Source organism: Apium graveolens, chromosome 8 (genome assembly GCF_009905375.1).
Source record: "Apium graveolens cultivar Ventura chromosome 8, ASM990537v1, whole genome shotgun sequence".
In the NCBI taxonomy this organism is placed as follows: Eukaryota; Viridiplantae; Streptophyta; class Magnoliopsida; order Apiales; family Apiaceae; genus Apium; species Apium graveolens.
Genome location: NC_133654.1, coordinates 8,740,982 through 8,761,316, shown reverse-complemented (window position 1 = coordinate 8,761,316; position 20,335 = coordinate 8,740,982). Strand labels below are relative to the sequence as shown.

General features: G+C 33.3%; 2 protein-coding genes and 1 long non-coding RNA gene across 3 annotated transcripts; 1 reads left to right on the top strand and 2 right to left on the bottom strand.

Annotated features, from left to right (window-relative positions):
• Positions 1–1,328: 1,328 nt before the first annotated feature.
• LOC141679252 (uncharacterized) lies at positions 1,329–2,840 on the bottom strand. Its single transcript, XM_074485756.1, has one exon. It carries the CDS (start codon positions 2,838–2,840, stop codon positions 1,329–1,331), a length of 1,512 nt encoding a protein of 503 aa, XP_074341857.1.
• A 4,633-nt stretch (positions 2,841–7,473) lies between these two features.
• On the top strand, positions 7,474–8,001 carry LOC141677847 (uncharacterized). Its single transcript, XR_012557543.1, has 3 exons — positions 7,474–7,513; positions 7,717–7,809; positions 7,908–8,001. It is a non-coding gene; the product is annotated as an uncharacterized LOC141677847 (long non-coding RNA).
• A 9,660-nt stretch (positions 8,002–17,661) lies between these two features.
• Positions 17,662–19,231, bottom strand: LOC141679251 (F-box protein At3g07870-like). Its single transcript, XM_074485755.1, has 2 exons — positions 18,555–19,231; positions 17,662–17,785 (listed from the first exon to the last, which is right to left on the bottom strand). The coding sequence occupies exons 1-2, from the start codon at positions 19,229–19,231 to the stop codon at positions 17,662–17,664; spliced, it is 801 nt and encodes a 266-aa protein (XP_074341856.1).
• Positions 19,232–20,335: the final 1,104 nt, after the last annotated feature.

Below are 20,335 nucleotides of genomic sequence, written 5' to 3'. Positions count from 1 at the left end.
CTTATCTCCTCAGGTATGTTGTTATGGTCATCCAATAATTCTGATTGAATCTATTTAAAACAAATTGATAAATATTAATTATGATGTTTGCTTAAATAAACAAATAACAAATACATTTACCAGGAAAAAATATAAACTAGGCCTATTTATGATGTTTTTATTCAAATAACAATTATACCTTTTTCCTGAACCATTTATGAAATTCTGCATTTTGCTTGTTTTTAAGCCAGACTTCATCATTTTCATGTTGTTGGTATCTTGTCATCAAAGATGCCATATGCTCGCTGCGAGAAAAATCACTTTCTTTAGTATATTAATCAAAGTGCATAAAATAATGAAATAACACACACTTAAATATCACTAACTTACTCAAAATATGGTCTAATGTTAGTTGTATTTTGGAGAAAACACAAATGTGCTAGATGCAAGTCCTCATCGCTCGGCTTTATCAATGTCGCACCAGATAGAGGTCTTGCATTCTGCTCATACTTTGCATTTTGAGACACTCCTACGGTAGATTTTTCAAAATTCACCAAACACTCCACCGCCTCTTCGGCAACGTATGCCTCAGCAATACACCCTTCGGGATGAGTCGGGTTCCGTACATATCTTTTAAACGCTTTTAGATATCTCTCGAAGGGATACATCCAACGAAGGAATATTGGCCCACAAAGTTTAACCTCTCTCACGAGATGAACTGAGAGATGGATCATCACATCAAAGAACGAAGGGGGAAAGTGCTTTTCAAGCTGGCACAATGTTTCCACTAACTCACTCTGCATTTTTTCCAACTTGTCTACATTGATCACTTTACTGCAAATTGCCTTGAAGAAAAGGCAAAACCTAATAATTGTGCACCTGACTTGTTTTTGTAATACTGATCGAATTGAGATTGGAAGCAAATGATGCAATATCGTGTGACAATCATGAGATTTCATTCCAGCAAGCCGAAGATTTTCCATGTTTACAAGATTCTTAATATTTGAACAAAATCCATCTGCCAACTTCATTTTAAGAAATGATGAGCAAACTGTTTTTTTTTCTGCATGCGTTAAGTTCCATGATGCCAACGGTACCTTTTCTTTCTTTCCAGGAGTCTTAGGTCTCAGCTCCGTTCTTATTCCCATTTCAGCCATATCAAGACGAACAGATTCCCTATCTTTTGTCTTCCCCGGAATATTTAGTAAAGTTCCAACAAGGGCTTCGCATATATTTTTCTCGATGTGCATCACATCGAGAACATGCCTAACTGGCAAAAATTCCCAATACTCAAGTTGGAAGAATATTGAAACCTTTTTCCGAACAGGTCTAGGTTCACCTTTCTTCCATCATGGTTGCCGTTGTTTCTTTCCAAATACATGGGCCCTTAAATGCTGTACTCTTTGAAAAACCTCTTCTTCGGTTAATGGAACAGGGGCGACCCCCTTCTCCACAGTGTTATCAAAAGCTGATTTCTGCCTTCTATAAGGATGATTATGGGGCAACCATCTTCGATGCCTCATAATCACCGTCTTACGGTAATTAACCAATCTAGTAGCTTTCGTTTCATCAATACAAATAGTACACGCATTATACCCTTTAATAACATTTCCTGACAAGTTCCCTAAGGCAGGATAATCACTTATTGTCCATAATAAAATGCCCCTAAGCATGAAAGACTCTTTCTTATAAGTGTCGTACATTTGTTTCCCATGCCACAACTCTTGCAGATCTTCTATTAGTGGTTGAAGGAACACGTCGATATCATTTCCAGGCTCAGTCGGTCCAGATATTAACAAGCAGAGCATAATATACCTTCTCTTCATACAAAGCCATGGAGGAAGGTTATAAATTGATAGCAAAACAGGCCAGCTTGAGTAATCAGTACGGTTTCCATGAAAAGGATTGAAACCATCGGAAGATAAAGCTAATCGAAGGTTCCTAGTCTCTGATGCAAAATCAGGCCATTTTTGGTCGACATCCTTCCATGTTATTGAATCAGCCGGATGCCTCATTTTACCATCCTTTTGTCGCTCGGTGTCATGCCACGTCATGTCCTTTGCAATGTGAGGTGTATTGAATAAATTTCGTAATCTTGGTATCAGCGGGAAATACCATAGAACTTTAGCAGGGACCCCTTCAAGTTCATCTCCTTTTTTGTTCAATTTCCATCTAGAGGCCTTACATACGCGACAAGTAGTTTGTTCTTCATCTAAATCGCCACGGTATAAGAGACAATTATTCGGACATGCGTGTATCTTTTCATACCCCATTCCTAATGCACATAAGGTTTTTTTTGCTTCATTGAAGGAAGAAGGGATGTTGTTGCCTTTTGGAAGTAAAGAGCCAAGTAATAACAGAATATCACTGAAGCATGAATCAGACATACCATGCTTCACTTTCAAGTTGTATAACTGGACCAGAGCTTTCATCTTAGTGTACCTCCCACATCCAGGATAAAGAGGTTGATGTTCACCTTTAACATGGTTAATGAAATCAGAAGTGTCGGTTTCGTCAGAACTTTCATCAGAAGACATATCATCGTCGTCGTCCTCGTCACGTTCACCCATTCTTGAGGTGCCTTGATTGATAGATTCCGAAGTGTCGGTTTCATTAGAACTTTCTACAGAATTATTCTCCCCGTGCCATATCCAACGTGTATAAGTTTGATCAATACCATTTTGAAAAAGATGGTTTTTAACTATCTGCGCTCTCCATGATTTACTATGTGCGCAGTTTACACATGGACAACTGATTTTTTCTGCATTATAACCATTCTCAAATGCAAATATTAACAAATCTTCCACTCCTTTTTTGAACTCTTTCGTTCTTCTATCCGCTTTTAACCATGACCTATCCATCTTTTAAAAGTCTGAATAGAACCTCAAATTCAGACTAAATTATGAAATCTTTAAATTTCCCCAAAATCTTTATAACTGAACCCTAATTGAAGTAAAAAAGGCATCAAAATGAATTCAAAACAGAGGACTTATATAACCCAAATGCATAAATTAAAGTACTTACCTGTCCTTATAGCTTCTTAAAAATGAATTATGAAGTCTTTATATTTCCCCCAAATCAATATGAACCCTAGTTCAGAATCACAAAAGAATGAATTCATCAAAATGAATTCAAAAGAGAGTACATATAAACCCGACTTCATAAAAGACTGTACTTACCTGTTCAAGTGTGAAAATAAATTTAAAACCCGAGATCTTGATGTCTTGGAATCTTGATGTGACATGGATTTGATATCTAGATTTGAGGACTTGAGGGTATGAGCACGATTTTGAGCATAGATTTGAGAGTATTAGCACAAATTTGAGCATAGATTTGAGAGTATTATGGATTTGAGAGCACATGGACATGGATGAACGGCCTAACTACCAAGTAAATAAATGTGTTCTTGTTCCGACAGATACATATGTCTGAACAAATATATGTCTGAAATAAAAAGTAATTAATAATATGTTTAAGTCTCAACTAAATTATTATATAAAAAATACATGGCTCATAAATTAAAATATTTTGAATAATATTAATTCATTTATTCTCTAGGACCACAATAATTTGGATTTTATGTATTTGAATAAATTAATATAGAGGAATAAATTATATAATTTATTAAAAAATAAATAATCACAAATTATTTTAACGAAATAGTATGTCGGTAATAAGAATATCGAATTTATATTACACAAAAAATTGTGAAGATGTTCTTTAATAGATATTAGTGTAGTTTGAATCGTTTAGAATGTCTTTATTATCATTTTCAATTTCAATATTTTTTATATTATTAGTGTTAAAAGATCGGTAAATAAATCATTTAATTATCTTTAGTTTGTTATTTATTTTTACAACTTGATCGTATCGACAATTGGGAGTTCCGAACTATATATTGTTTTACATAATAGTGTTTTTGAAAAACTATTGCCCAACACTAGATTAAATAGTTGTTTGTAAACTGTTACATATAACTCACTAGCGATAAGTTCGACTTTTTGGAGTTGATATCCCATGTTTATCGATATTTTCTAAATTTGTAAATATTTTCGACGATCCAATTATACGGATGTTTAAATCACCCTTTCAAAGATCCAAACATATGGATGTGCTTCGAATATGAATATGATTATCATATACAATATTGATACCTTTTCTAGAAAAAGATGTTCCGATGTGTTTTTATATTAATTGAATCTTTCTTATTAAGCATATTCATCAATTATTCTAAACATTATACTTTAAACCCTATCTTAACCCCGAATAATTTTTTTTATTGTAGGTAACCCGCAGCCGCTACCCTTCAGGTGCGCACTGGGTAAACCCTATGGGTTCACGCAATAGCCTGCAAACCACGTGAACCAAGCTAAACCGCATTTAGGGACAGACTCTAACTCAGGTGGCATAATCATAAATTCTCCTCCCCTAGTGATCCTTATATCGTAACCGTAACCCCTTATAAGTCACCTTATCAGTCGACCCTACTTATAAGTTGAATTTACGACTTATAAGCTGATAAGTTGAATGTTAGTAAAGACGTACTTTGTTCTGAATATATTTTGATTTTTTCTTCTTCATCAACTTTATTTTATAAAGTTATGTTTCAAGATGTCAATCTAATCAAAATTCATTAATTTTAATTAGATGTTGAATTGTTGAATTATAATTTTAGTGAAAATAAATGTAAAACTATTTTATTGAAAGTTGAAAAAGACTTTCATTCATAAGAAGAAAGAATTACTATCGTTGGGATCTGATTCTACTGCAGAATCAGATCCCAATGATAGTAATTCTTTTTTCTTATGAATGAAAGTCTTTTTCAGCTTTCAATAAAATAGCTTTACATTTATTTTCACTAAAATCATAATGCAACAATTCAACATCTAATTAAAATTAATGAATTTTGATTAGATTGACATCTTGAAACATAACTTACTTATCAACTTATAAGTCGTAAATTCAACTTATATTTATTAAATATTAAAATTAAGGACATACGGTTTTAGTTTCAGTTTTGGCCAAAAAATGTCCCAAACCAAACCGTGCTCCACCCTAGTTACAACTCCATCTTTAATTATTTTAAAATTTTACAAAGAGAAACTTAATATCCTTAATTATTAGTTGTTTAATAAATTTTTATTCACAAACGTCTCTGTCAGCGTAATCTACGTTTGTTTATAGTAATATTCTTAATTATTATTATTATTTGTTTATAGTGAAATAATCGAAGTCTTCGAATCAGATTATCGAACTTTTAAGGTACCAAAAATTTAACTTTTATGGATTACGTCAAATGTTTTATCAACATATGTGCACTCGCAAACATCGAACATTTAAAAATTAAAAGTTTTACAATAGATTATTCTTATTTTTGTTTTAGATTATAGACAACGGTTTAGGACAAAAAACTCTTGTTGGAAAATATATGAGACAACGGTGTGTGTAAGAAACCGTTACACAACTACTATTTAAATAATATAGCATACGATAACGGTATCCTGTAAGAACCGTTATGTGATAGTTGATCTTACAACAGTTACTATATCTCCAAATATATGGATAATTTATATATATTTTAATTTTTGATTTTTAGGTTTTAAAAAAATTAAATAATAACAGATTTTGTTGATCGTTGGATTAAACCAGATTTGTATCTAGGCCGTTGGTTTGAAGTGAATTTTTTTGATTTTCCCTCTCTTTTAAATTTCATCTCCCCCCTTTATTTTTTAGTATCCCCCCGAAATATCCCCCCAAAAACTTTACTCCCCAACCTCCTTCTTCCCCATCAGTTACTCCTCGTCATAACTCCCCAACCCCCTTCTTCCCCATCATCAGTTACTCTTCTTCACGGCGATTTTCTTCACACAATCTTCTTCCTCTTCTTCACACAATCTTCTTCCTCTTCTTCACACAATCTTCTTCCTCTTCTTCCATTCGATTATACTGGTATGTTTCTAATTCAATTAGAGACCGTAAAGCCCTCATCTATATTTGGGGGTTTTTGATTTTTACATGTTTTTAATAAGTTTCTAAAATGCTATTCAATTTATTTGGGGTTTTTTGATTTATTTTAGAACTATAAAACCCTCTTCAATTTATGTTGGGGTTTTTTATTTTTAACTCAATATTTTATGAGATTTAAATGTTGCATGCTCTGTTTGATGGTATTGTGGAGTGTCTTTGCTTTGCGGAATGTTGCATGCAATGTTTGATGGTATTGTGGAGTGTCTTTGGTTTGTTTTATTATGTAAATTTTGCATGCAATTGTGGAGTGTTGAGTGTTGATGATGAAACCCCTGGTTTTAAACTGTAATTATCTCATGATGAAACCCCCGGTTCTTGCTATTCTCTTGTTTTTTGTTCTAAATGGATATTAACAGGGTGCTAATTTCTGTTTGAAATCTTGTAACTGTGCTAATTTCTTGTTTTTTGTTTCATGTTTCTATTGATTTTTGAGATAAAATTACTGGTTTGTTTGTTATAACTCTGCAGTCGATTAGTTAGTTGAATGTGCCCTGTGCTACTGTCCTATAATAAATGGATAATTTATCTTTATTCACATGCCGTAAGTTGTACGATTATAAGCTAGATTTTATTGGTGGTTGAATGTTTGTTTGTGTACATCTCTGGTTAGTTTAGGCACTCAAAGTGTGTCATTTTAAGTAAAATTTATAATACGCTTTTAAGTGGGAAAGTTAAGATATCTCAGATGGTTATTCTTTTGTTGTTTTTAGGTTCTTTTACCTGTAATGTCTTTGAGTTTTATTGAGTTTACTGTCATGTTAATGTTGTACTTATTCCTTGTTTGTGTACTTCATAGGTTATGGCTACTCCTAAGAAGAAGACCAAGGCAGATAAGGGAAATTTGAAAAAGAAAGCGTCTCACAGGAATGGGTTCAAAAAGACACGATCTTCACCCCATCCAAGGACAATGAGTGTGCTAAGGGCTTTAAGAAAGACAAAGTCCACGAATAGCGAGACCTCCACTCCATTGAGTTCTCCCCCAAAAACTGTGAAGAAGGCCATTTCTGAAAACTTACAAAAGAAAATATCAAAGAAAAGAAAACGAGAAAAAGTTGTTACCAAACCGGACAATACTCAAGGACTAAAACTATTGAAGCGAGGCTGTGTAATGATGCACCGAATTGTGAAACGCAAGATCCGAGGGATCAAACTTACTGTGTCTTTTAATGCAAAAGGAGAGCCATATGGTGAAGAAGGTAAAGAGATGCAATCATATATTGGAGTTTTGGCAAGAACCAAAACCCCGATCTGGCATGATTCTTGGAAATGTGTTCCTAAAGAGACAAAGACAAAAATTTGGGACTGTGTGCAGGTAAAATGAATATAAATAACTTCCATCATTTTAACTTTTATTTTTATTATTTGTTCTTCATTAACTAGCACCTTTTAACTTTAAATTTGTTGGTATATGTACGTAGATGGCTTATGTTGTACCTGAGTCTGCAAAAAGGTTGGTATTCAGATCGGCCGGGGCAAAATGGAGGGAATTTAAATGTCGGCTGACCAAGTACTACATTCTTCCTTATCTGGATCAACCTCAATTTTTTGCACATCCTCCTGCAGATTTTACTTTTATAGAAAAATCACACTGGGACATATTTGTTGCTGACCGCACGTCGCCTGAGTGTCTGGTATATTTCTACTTAGCTTTATTCATTTTAATATTTACTTAGTTATGATCTTCTAACCTTATTGCTGCTTTTTATGAAGAAAATTCATAAAGAACAACAAGAAAGAAGGAAGCTGAGTAAATATCCACATCGAATGTCTCGAAAAGGTTATGCTAATCTCGAGAATGAATGGGTTAGTGAAATGAAATAACAAGCACATTTTTTGCTTCATATTAATTTTACAAGCATGTTTATGTTATTACTAAGGTGATCCTTTACATGTAAATGTAGACTGAATCTCATCCAGATGCAGAGGAAGTAGATCGGTCGGACACTTGGATCCTAGCAAGGATGGACGAAGATGGTAATTTTTTAAATGATGAAGTTGCAGAAAAACTAAGGAAATTGTAAGTTATTAATATAATTGTCCATTCTATTTGATGTACATATTTGTGTATTTTTTAATAAGGAACTCAAGTTTCAAAAGTTAAATTTTAATAAATTATATACACATGAAGCCTTTCTATAGTTTATCTTTTTCTATTACAATGTATAATTCGAATTAGTGGTCTCTAGTTTAACTTAGGATTTGTTTGTATGCCTTTAGTGCTAGTAGCATGTTGATTGTATCATATTTAATATTAGTAGTTAATTATATATTTTAATAATCTCCTGTTCACTAAGAGAGTCAAATACATATGTTTATATTGAAAATTGGTTCATAATATTAAATGTCTAGATTTTGTATTCTGTGTTGGTTAATATTTTATTTTAATATTTTTTATCCTTGGATTAGTTTGTCAATGAATGTACTTACTAGGTCCCCTGTACCACCAAGTAAACTAAGTTGTCTCTTGTGCTTGCAATTGAATCTATTAAATTAAATATATTAAAGGATGAATGTGCTTATAACTAGTAAAAACAAATTGGTGTTAGTAGTGTAATATTTTAATTAAAGGATGAATGTGCTTAAAGGATGTATGTGCTTATGGTGAAAAATGTTACTGAATTTTTTGTAGAAAAAGATGAAGGAGGAGGTTAAGGAAGGAAAGCTTAAAGTTGAAGGTACTAATGATGTGTTAACAATGGCGCTCGGTAAGCCTGAGCACGGAGGCAGAGTACGTGGTCAGGGAATTCATGTGAAGCAGTCGGTTTATTTTGATCTTCCGAGGGAAAAAAAAGCGAGGACAGTGGAAGAAAGGGTACGTGAGGCAATTCAAAAGTACATGGCAGAGGAGACTCCAAAAATTATTAAAGAGAGAGATGCATTTTGGGCTGCTGAATTTGAAAAATACAATGCACATTCATCGAAAAATGGTGTACAATATGATGGTAGTCCGAAACCAAATTCCCAGCAGGCAAGCTGTCACTCTAAGGGTGGGGTTGATGTGGATGTGGATGTGGCTGTAGGTGATCATAAAAATGTGACATTGATAGATAATTTGTTTGTAGATTTAGCGGTGGAGCTTGAGGATAATAAAAAGGTGGCAGGTGAGGATGAATATGGAAGGGCTGTTGAGGAAATGAAAGTGGATTCTTCAGGTGGTTCTGTATGCCGATTGGCTGTTGGATCGTTGAGCAACATTGTTGCTTGTGCAACAATTGATGAAGTGCGCGTTTCCGAAGGACATGAGAAGACTATCCATGGAGTAAGTCTTGGAGAAAAGAACGCAAGGGTGTCTATCACTAAAGTCATTCAAGGAGATGCTAAGATTCCCTTCCCTATCGGGGATGAAATTTTGACTGTTCAAGAAGCCATGGGAACTTTTATTGCATGGCCGAGAAACATGATAATTGCAGGAAACAATAGCAGCACTTCTCATGTTTTGGCCGCCAAGGTCAGAATGCTTTTTTAGTATGGTTAATATATGTACTATGTGTTTGTTTAGTCTATTTTTTTAATTATTTTTATTTGCAATTGTTTTAGAAAACCAAGAAAGCCCGTGCTAAGAAAATGAAGAAGACGTATAAAGTAATTGAAGATGTTGAACCAGAGCTTGTTGTTCAAATTGGTCCGAATTATCCTTCTGCAATGAAACGTTTGTGGACATGGGCAAATGAAGCCTTGAGTGGTGGCCAAACAATTTCTTTTGAGCTAAGCAAAGAAGCATTTGGCTTTACAAAGAAGCAAATCATGTTCTTATCTGATATACATGCAGTGTGCTCTGGCGGTGAAATGGCTGGCTCTGTCATTTGCCTTTTTATTCAGTAAGCTTTTCATTTTAAGTTTTTTTTCGGAGTATATAGCCTTGGAATAAATATGACAATCTTTACTAAGGACTGCTTAATTTAATTTGTAGCTTCTTGAATGAATATGTGAAGAAGCATAAGATGGTCAACATGATTAGCTTTGTAGATCCAGGCATAATCGGTGCCATTGGATGTGGCAGTGCAGTGCAGAGGTCGCGTGAATTGTGTACAAGATTTAAAGATTCTAGGAAAGGGCAGCATTTTCTCCTGCCGTACAATGATGTGTAAGTATTTTTACTATCCCAAGCTATTAAGCTGTTAAGCCTTTCCAGTTTTTTATTAATTTTTTCAAGAATTTAGCTTTAATTTTGTAAGGAATGGGTTCAATTGTATAGTTAAACTCGATAATATTTGTTGAAATTTATTTTAATTGCATTGGTTCAGTATAAACGTAATCAAATGCCTTGACAGTTTTGAAGTTAATATAAAAGTAATCAAATGGCTTACAGTATTTAATTGATTTTGTTATTAGATGTTAGGTTTGTTTCTCAGACAGGGGAAATTGTATAGTTCAACCTCATAATATTTCAAGTTCAAATTTGATGATAATTGTATAGGTTCAGTTTTAAAGTTGATTTATTTACTGGAATTTAAATTTTATCAGTATGAGCCTTCAATTTTTGATGTTATACCTGATCATGTTTATTACAGTAAATTACACTCTACTAGTATCATATTTTAGATTATTTTTCACAAATAGTGAGTTTAAATAATTTTTAGGTTGATTTTAATTCAATAGAAATGTAATTTTTTTTTATGATATTTAAGTTGTTTGAGTGACAAAAAAGCATCAAATTTAGGCTTTACTATTTAACAAGCACCTCTGTTTATTTTTTGTAGCAACCACTGGACCCTGACAGTTGTCAATCCAGACGCAGTGGTAGTCTACTATATGGACCCTCTTAAACGCCGAATTGCAAATGGAGAATGGGTGGATGTTGTCGACAAGTAAGAGTTCACGTTATAAAATTTGATTATTAAGTCTTAACTTATAAATCTTGTCCGACCATATTTTGTAGTGGTTATTTTGTGTTTTGATATATCTCGTTTTGGTTGCAGTGCCATTAAAATGTACAAGGAGGATTTGAAAAAGGTTCCGAAGAAGAAAGTATTGTGGGAGAACATGGCGGTATTTATTTATTTTTGTGATCATATATTAATTATGTTATTAAAGGAGACTGGATATTTTAAATGATTTTTTGTTTGATATTTTAGGGAGTTCCAGTGCAAACCGGGAACAAGGATTGTGGCCTGTTTGTGATGCGATACATGATGGAAATCATTCATGATAAGGAGTTGGACTTTGCTAATAAGGTGACAATTGACTATCTATGGGCCTTTTCATCCACTTTGTGTTTACTCTTATAAGGGCAGAACATGTTACTTATACAAAATTTTGGATCATATTTCAGTGGCTGCGTAGATCAAACCTGGTTTACACCGAGGATGACATCAACGAGATCAGGGTTGAGTTTGCAAAATATTTTATGAAACATTGTGCAAGCTAGGTCCTCGCCTTTCTTTTCTTTTGAACTTATCGTAAACTGGATGTTTTATGTATATAGTTGGTGACAAGTAGACTCGTTTGAACTTATCGTATGTTGACAAATAGACTCGTTTGAACTTATCGTATGTTGACAAGTAGACTCGTTTGAACTTATCGTAAAGTGGATGTTTTATGTATGTAGTTGGTGATAAGTAGACTTGCGATAATGTATTTTTTGTTCGGTGGATTGCTGGTAGTTTGGTAGGTAGATCTGGTTGTTTTGGATTGTTGAACGGATGGATTATGGTATGGTATGGATTATGGTATGGTAGTGAATTGGTTTTGTTTTGGCGGGGGCCTAGATTATGGTATGATTTTGTTTTGGATTATGGTATCGATTATGGTATTTTTATTTTGGCAGGGGACTAATTTTTGTGGTTTTTTATGTAGCTGGTTTTAATTAAATATGAAATTGATATGCAAAATGCATATACCTAATAAGATAATGGTTTTTTAAACTGTTGTCTATTACTTAGTAAACTGTTGTGTTACAAATATTTCTTCAATGGTTCCCGAAAAGTAATTCGTTATCTCTTTTGCATTATAACACCACCCTAAAACTGTTGTCTAAAAGATACTTATATTACTACCTCTGAAAATAACTGTTGTTGTTCTATTACATAAATAATAGATGGATAAAATAACTGTTGTTTGGAAAAGATATTTAAAATTGGAAAGAAAATTTAGAACTTTCTCTTGACGTAAATAAACCGTTGTTTATTACTAAGAAAACTGTCATGTTAAAAATGTTCCAACAATTGTTTTTCTAAAACAACCGTTATGTCATCCAGATTGTAACCAGTGTTAAACACTGTTATTGAATCTCCCTTATTACAACTGTATTAACAACCGTTGTCCAACCTTCGATCACACGAGTGTTGGATAGACAACGGAAAAACTACCTTTCAGACAACGAAAAAAAACAGTTGTATGATTGCAAAAATGTTGTAGTGGGAGGGGGAGGGAATGCGTTTGGAAAGGTTAGTAGGGTTCCAAAGGTACATATTAGCACCATTAGTAGAACGAAGATAGACAATACCACAACCACAACCAACAAGTTTATCATGAAATATTGATGGAAAATGAGGTGTACTGACAAGTTGCTGAGTACCGAGGTTGATTTATTTCCATTGACGTAAGTGCGGACGATGTGTAGAACGTGTTTTTCTTCGGTGGCTGTGATTGTAAGGTGAGCTTTAGCGAAATTAGGGCTTAAAATAACGGCGAGCCACGATTTGCAAACCAATTTTAATTCAACTACGGTCTCTGAAGGAAGGCGAAGCAATATATCTCTTATTAGATCCTCCGGAATAGTCCCCGTAGATCTCCTCATCTTTTAACTGTGTTTGAGATTCAGGCAATTTAGGGCTGGGATGTATTGTATTTGGGATTGTTATTTGTGCCCCTTGTGTGGATATAAGATTAACAAGATTGACCAGGTTTACCTAAAAAAGGCTTATATTATATTTTATGTTTAAAATTATGTTTTTCATGTTTTTAAAAGAAAAAGTTTGTTTTTCAATTTATTTTATCAACCAAAATAATAAATAATTACATTTGAGATTAACTGAAACATAACATTCAATATATTATTTTAATGTAGTTTTGCAAAAGATAAATATACATATTTATCAAATTTATTAAAGCCATACTATTTTTTATTCCATAATACAAAAAGTATGTGTCTTGCTTTCCGCATATATTTGTACAGGTAAATTTTTATATTACATATACATATAAGATATATGTGTTCATATATATTGATATCAATCTATAATATTATATAAAGACGAAACAATGAAAAGTAGTTAATCTTGTCACTCAATTTGGCGCTGTTAGATATTTTAGATCAAAATTAAAATTTATAATTTACAATATATAAGTGTAAGGTTCGAGTCACACCAGCAACATATTAGAATTAGAATATACATGGCACATATTACATACTAATACGAATATATAAAATAATTAATTTGATGGTTTCACTCTCAACTTATTTTAATGAACAACTTCTTCTGAAACTCTCGAACTCTAGTTTAAAATTTCAAATCTTGTATTTCATGAAAGGTAAGAAAAAATAATTAACTAAATTTTCATCACTAATATTTAGGTATGATGGGGTCATTCTTTAAGAGAAAAGAAACTTCAAGTTTCTTATTTTAACGGCAACACTCATATATAATCAAAGATAATAATTAAATTGGCCAGTCTTTGAATATGACTAAACAAAGAGCAAACCCGGTTGCGGAAATTAATTTGTTGTTTTACTCTCACCTTCTTTTACTGAACAACTTCCCGAACTCATCAACATATGTATTTTAAAATTTTAAATTTGTATTTCATGAAAAGCTAAGACAAAATAATTAAATTGTCATCACTAGTATTTAGGTGTGTTGGGACAGTTTTTTGAGAGTGAAGTAAATTCTCATTTCTTATTCCGAGTTTGCTTATAAAGTGTTTAATAAATTATTTATAAGAAATTTCAAGTTATGAACATTTGTTGACCAGCATTTTGAGCCTTCTCAAGTACTTTTGGGGTAAATAGAGAGTTATAAAATATATACTCATTGTCCTTTTAAAGGGTTTGATAATTGTTCAGATGATAGTGTTCAGGACAGAGGTCTTACACCTTCATAGTTCATTGTTCTTTCAGCTTATGCTTAAGCTGCTTCTTTGTCATTAAGCCTATGTTAACTTCAGCTGGTTTATCCTGTTTTAATTTGACAGAAGTTGACTTTTCTTTTACTTCTGTCTTATAATCTTTCATCTTTTCAGAATCAGACTTAACAATTTTTTCTACAAACTTAACAGGATTTACCTTTGGCTTAACAGTTTGTTTAACAGTAATTGGCTTAATTGTCAAAGTTTCTTTCTCACTTTTATCATCTTCATAACCAAAGCCCTCTTTCCAGTTTACACTACTTAGTATATTCTGAGTTGTTCTGCCAGAGTTAGTCCAAGTTTTGATGATTTCTCTTTCCTTTTCTAATTCATTTTTTAGAGATTTATTCAGTTTTAGCAATTCATTCTTAACATACAGAGAATCATCTCTTTCTTTCTGAATTTGATGGAGAAAAACTAACTCCTTTTCTAAGTAGTCATTTCTGTTTCTAAGAGCAAGATTTTTAGAAGTTAATCTTTTATTTGTTAAAGTCTGATCTCTAAAACTAATGAACATGGTTTTAAGATATAATCTCAACTCAGTAATATCATCAGTATGAAAAGCAAGAGTTGTTTGAGGTACCTTCAATTCAGCAGTTTCAGAACTGCTATCAGCATTTGCCATCAAGGCATAGTACACCTCTTCTTCAGAATCTGAAGTGTATGCCCAGTTTTTCTTCTTTGTGATAAGTGCCTGGCCTTTATCACTTTTTCCTTTCTTGCAGTCAGGAGAGATGTGACCTCTTTCACCACAATTGTAGCATTTGACATTTGAGTTGTCTCCTCTGTCAGACTTTCCTCCTTTGCCTTCAGACTTTCTGAACCCTTTCTTTTCAGAACTTCCACCTTTCCTGGAAAACTTCTTGCCTTTTCTAAATTTTTTGTAGGCTATCTTTGTGATACCCTTCATCATAAGAGCACACAGCTGCATCATCTCTGCATCAACATCCACTTCAGACAAACTTTCAGTTTCTGAATCATCATCATCAGAATTTGATGATTCTGAATCAAACTTTATGATGAGAGCCTTTCTGTTGCCCCTTTTTGAGACAACCACCTTAGGAGCTTTATCCTCAGCTTTAAGAGCAAATGTCTTTGACTTTCTTCCATGGCTTTTGCTCCTTTGGTCCATATTAAGTTCATGAGTCTTGAGCATACCATAAATTTCATCAAGAGTAGTTTCAGTAAGGTCATAGTTGTCTCTTATGGTAGTAGACTTCAAATCCCAATTCTCAAGAAGAGCCAAAAGGAATTTTAGATTTGAATCTTCAAGATCATATTCCTTGTCCACCAGTGACAGAACATTCAAGAGTTTGGCAAATCTGTCATATAAATCGGTTAATGACACATCAAATTTTGAGTCAAAGTGCTCATACTCCTGAGTGAGTATTGTCTTCATGTTATTTTTGATGGCATCAGTTCCCTGGCATCTTGTCTCCAAAGCATCCCATATCTCCTTTGCAGTCTTGCATCCAATTACCCTGTTTGACATGACATTGTCAATTGTACTATGCAGCAAATGCCTTACCCTTGCATCTTTGGCAATAGATGAGATGTCTTTAGCTGTGTAATCACCTTTCTCCTTTGGTATGACCTTTGCTGGTTGATAAGCAACTACAACAGAGAGCTTGGTAGGCTTATGTGGTCCATCATAAATTCTATCAAGGTATTCTGGATCTGTGGCTTCCCGAAACATAGCCATCTTCACTTTCCATATAGGATACTCAGATGCTCTCAGTATGGGAACCCTAATAGTTTAATATCGAATGTGGGTTTGATTATTTTGAGTTTTTTGAGATTTGGTGGGCTTGGTTGGAGTTTGTATTTCTTCAGACGTGATTGTAAACTGGATCTTACCGTTTGTATATCAGCAGAGTAGCTCTGATATCACTTGTTAGGTCACACAACAATATAGGAGGGAGTTGAATATAGTGTTTATACAATCAAATCGATTTATCAACACAAGTATGTAACAGTAATCAAGTATATTCAATATAATAAACTCTGTTACAATAGAACAGTTGTTCTCTCTCAGTGATGAACAATATCACTAAGAGCTGCTAGGGTTACAATGAATAATCTTTTTCTCGTGAATGATAACACATATAGTGTAAACCATAAGCTGTGTTTATATAGTATTCATTTACAAGATATCTTCAAATTGATATGGAATATAATTATGTCTCGTAAAATATATCAATCAGATATTATCTTCTACAAGTCTTCTAGCTGTCGAACTCTTCATGCATATCTTCTATTGTTTTAGTCCAGATCCTCTCCTGTAAATCAGCTGCATTCCTTATCTGAAGTACCCGCACTTAAGTCCTGATATAAATCTCGACGACCTTAAGTTCTGATATTAAGTTCTGACTTCATTAAGTTCTGATTTCCAGTAAGTCCTGATATTAAGATCTGAAACTAAACACATCAGATTAGTTATGACATCATAAATATATTTAACACAAGTCTTCCTAGAAGGTTGGTTTTGCTACAAAACAAATTTAATACTTCAAGACATCCTGATTTTTCTTTGACAATGAATGCAACTCCCTGTTGTAACTTACGAATTTGTATGTCTGATAGGATCTTTTAACGTCAGATATCGTGAGTATAAAAGAAATAAGATAAAGCGGATCATCTTCAAAAATATAAGATATAGTGCCTGTTTCTCAGTTACAGGCCTAAAGCCAAAATTAAATTTAAGGCCCTAGATTCCAAAAACCAAATTTGAAGATTTCTATTTGACGACTAAAGAACTAATCCACCTTAAAATGTATTGTTAACTTGAGAAGGATCTATTTCATTGTTAAAGAACTCCATGAATGAGCTTGAAAAGGTACTTACTGAAGTAGACGTAGAGCGGCCAAACAGTTCTGATCATATTAATGAAAAATATTATTTTAGGTCATCACTCCAGCCTGGAAATTTCCCACTAAGCCTAGTCACACTATAGAGCCTGTCGCAACAACCTAGGTATCTTGATAATTTTTTACTATCCAGTAGGCCTTGGTTGTTAGTATCCAAGACCACGTCCCTATGGCCATTCACAATTGCTCTCCGCAAGCCATAAAAATTTATTTGCAGATGATTCTCCATTCCTCATCTCCAGCATTCCTCCTGATAACTATATCAATCTCTGTTAGGTTTCTATTTCAATTTGATAAAAATTGGTCTTGAAGGTTATACTCCTAAAATGTTTCAAAAGTCTCCCACAATAGCCTTAACATATAGCGTATTTCCATATATTTTAGTCTATGCTTTAACAAAAAAGATCTGTAGACACATTTAGGTAGTTCACTATCTCTCCTTCAGATATGTAGATCATAAGTAACATATACTGCAGATAATAAATAGAATATACTACAGATACTAAATAGCATATGCAAGTAGCTTTCATGAAAAATAAGCTAATAAGGTAGAAGAAAGTCTATTCTAAATGAACCGATGGACTACACACACATAAATTTCTTTCAATGTTACAATTTAAAGAATACTCGAAGAAGGCATGCCTTGAAACAACATTGCGGTGTTGCAAATAGAAACGCTGATATAGATCTAGAAAGAAGCATTGGTAGTGTCTCTAAAGTCCTACAAGCTGAACGAGCTGTCAGCCAAAGATTTAAGAATCTTGATGGAGGTGGTGGCAGTAGTACTTATATTATTATACCATGTCAAACTGGGAGTTGTGTCAAGAACTTCTTTGAGGGAGGAACTGACAGTAAAAAAATGTGAAACATAATGCTGAAATCTTTTATTATAAGAGATGAAGAAATGTCAAAGCCTAAAGGAGCTCAGAGCTCAGGTCAGCGTGTGATAGGAGTTCTTCTCGAATTTTTTTTTCTCTCTCTTGGAGATCTTCCCAACACCACTAAGGTGAGCTCTATTCTTTTTATTAAACAAGTGGGATATATGTCAATCTGAAGTAGAAATGTTAATAAAAAATGAAAGAATATTGTTTCGAGCTTCACTGTGTGTTTTCACTCTGGCCCTAATATTATAGGAGTATACACAAAATATCTTGTAGTTTATACGAGTCAGAAGTTGAGGGTGACATGTAACAAGTAAAGGTTGTATTATAAGATCTAAAGTAATATACATCCTGTAATTCATAATTTTAGCCAGAATCATCAAATGCAATACGCAGTTTACCTTCAAGAAGTAGGCACGGCTTTGAAAACTGCTCTGTTTAACAAATCACTGTTACTGTCTCGGCATTAAATTCTCGTTGGAACTTGAAGCTAAAAGGATTTATGACAGTTATTGCTTCAAGTTAAAAAATACTCCCTCTGTTTTTTATTATATGACGTTTGACTTTTGTGCACACACTTTTAAGTGCTTTGATGTTTGACTTTTGTGCATTCCAGTTGACTTGTTTAAATCCCGCGATTGTAAAAAGGCTCTTGCTATATTTGTAAATTTGACCAAGGTAGAATGATTGCGTGAAATATCTGGCTTCTTTGTTGTCGAGATTGTACAAATACCAACTGTTCTGGTACAGATCAAGTAGGAGATCACCACTATTAAGGTAACCTTGAACAAAGTCAGTAGGCAAATTCACATCAATGTTGAAGATTAAAGTCCATGAAGCATCGATTCCACCACCACGAAGACATTCCACATTATCCAACGCCCACAAATTCAACTTATAAATAGGTTGATAATTACTACGCTTATAGATAATGATAGCAATAGAATCCTTGAAGTTGGTGACAAGAGCATGACTATCCATGTCATTATAGTTGTTGATGTTACTCATGTTACCATCAAAAGTAGGAACGGTGTAGTTAATACCATTACAAGTAAGGACTTCAGTGTGCAAGTCAAAAGTGATGATGCCATAACATGTAGCCCAACAGAGAAGTCCAGCGTTGACAATAACATGAAATTCACCAAACTTGTAAGGAAGATCAGTAGGTTTATTATCCCCAAGCTTTCGCCATGCATTTGTATTCGAAGAATAGACCTCAAAATAAATTTCTACACAATCTTGGGAATCGTATTTCCGGTGTGAAAATTTCGGTTTCAATCTCCAAACAACCCTAAGAATCTTGAAATCGTTGTCAATCTCATCAAAACCAAACCCTAGAGCATCATCATCGCAACGAAAGGAGGGGGAGGGAATGCGTTTGGAAAGGTTAGTAGGGTTCCAAAGGTACATATTAGCACCATTAGTAGAACGAAGATAGACAATACCACAACCACAACCAACAAGTTTATCACGAAATATTGATGGAAAATGAGGTGTACTGACAAGTTGCTGAGTACCGAGGTTGATTTATTTCCATTGACGTAAGTGCGGACGATGTGTAGAACGTCTTTTTCTTCGGCGGCTGTGATTGTAAGGTGAGCTTTAGCGAAATTAGGGCTTAAAATAATGGCGAGCCACGATTTGCAAACCAATTTTAATTCAACTACGGTCTCTGAAGGAAGGCGAAGCAATATATCTCTTATTAGATCCTCCGGAATAGTCCCCGTAGATCTCCTCATCTTTTAACTGTGTTTGAGATTTAGGCAATTTAGGACTGGGATGTATTGTATTTGGGATTGTTATTTGTGCCCCTTGTGTGGATATAAGATTAACAAGATTGACCAGGTTTACCTAAAAAAGGCTTATATTATATTTTATGTTTAAAATTATGTTTTTCATGTTTTTAAAAGAAAAAGTTTGTTTTTCAATTTATTTTATCAACCAAAATAATAAATAATTACATTTAAGATTAACTGAAACATAACATTCAATATATTATTTTAATGTAGTTTTGCAAAAGATAAATATACATATTTATCAAATTTATTAAAGCCATACTATTTTTTATTCCATAATACAAAAAGTATGTGTCTTCCTTCCGCATATATTTGTACATGTAAATTTTTATATTACATATACATATAAGATATATGTGTTCATATATATTGATATCAATCTATAATATTATATAAAGACGAAACAATGAAAAGTAGTTAATCTTGTCACTCAATTTGGCGCTGTTAGATATTTTAGATCAAAATTAAAATTTATAATTTATAATATATAAGTGTAAGGTTCGAGTCACACTAGCAACATATTAGAATTCGAATATACATGGCACATATTACATACTAATACGAATATATAAAATAATTAATTTGATGGTTTCACTCTCAACTTATTTTAATGAACAACTTCTTCTGAAACTCTCGAACTCTAGTTTAAAATTTCAAATCTTGTATTTCATGAAAGGTAAGAAAAAATAATTAACTAAACTTTCATCACTAATATTTA

What these genes read in the sequence shown, in the direction of transcription:
- LOC141679252 (XM_074485756.1), bottom strand. Translation starts at nt 2,840, where the DNA reads ATGGATAGGTCATGGTTAAAAGCGGATAGAAGAACGAAAGAGTTCAAA.
- LOC141679251 (XM_074485755.1), bottom strand. Translation starts at nt 19,231, where the DNA reads ATGTACCTTTGGAACCCTACTAACCTTTCCAAACGCATTCCCTCCCCC. An exon ending in GATCTGTACCAGAACAGTTG is followed by an intron (nt 17,786 to 18,554) that starts GTATTTGTACAA and finishes TTTTACTGTCAG; the next exon opens with TTCCTCCCTCAAAGAAGTTC.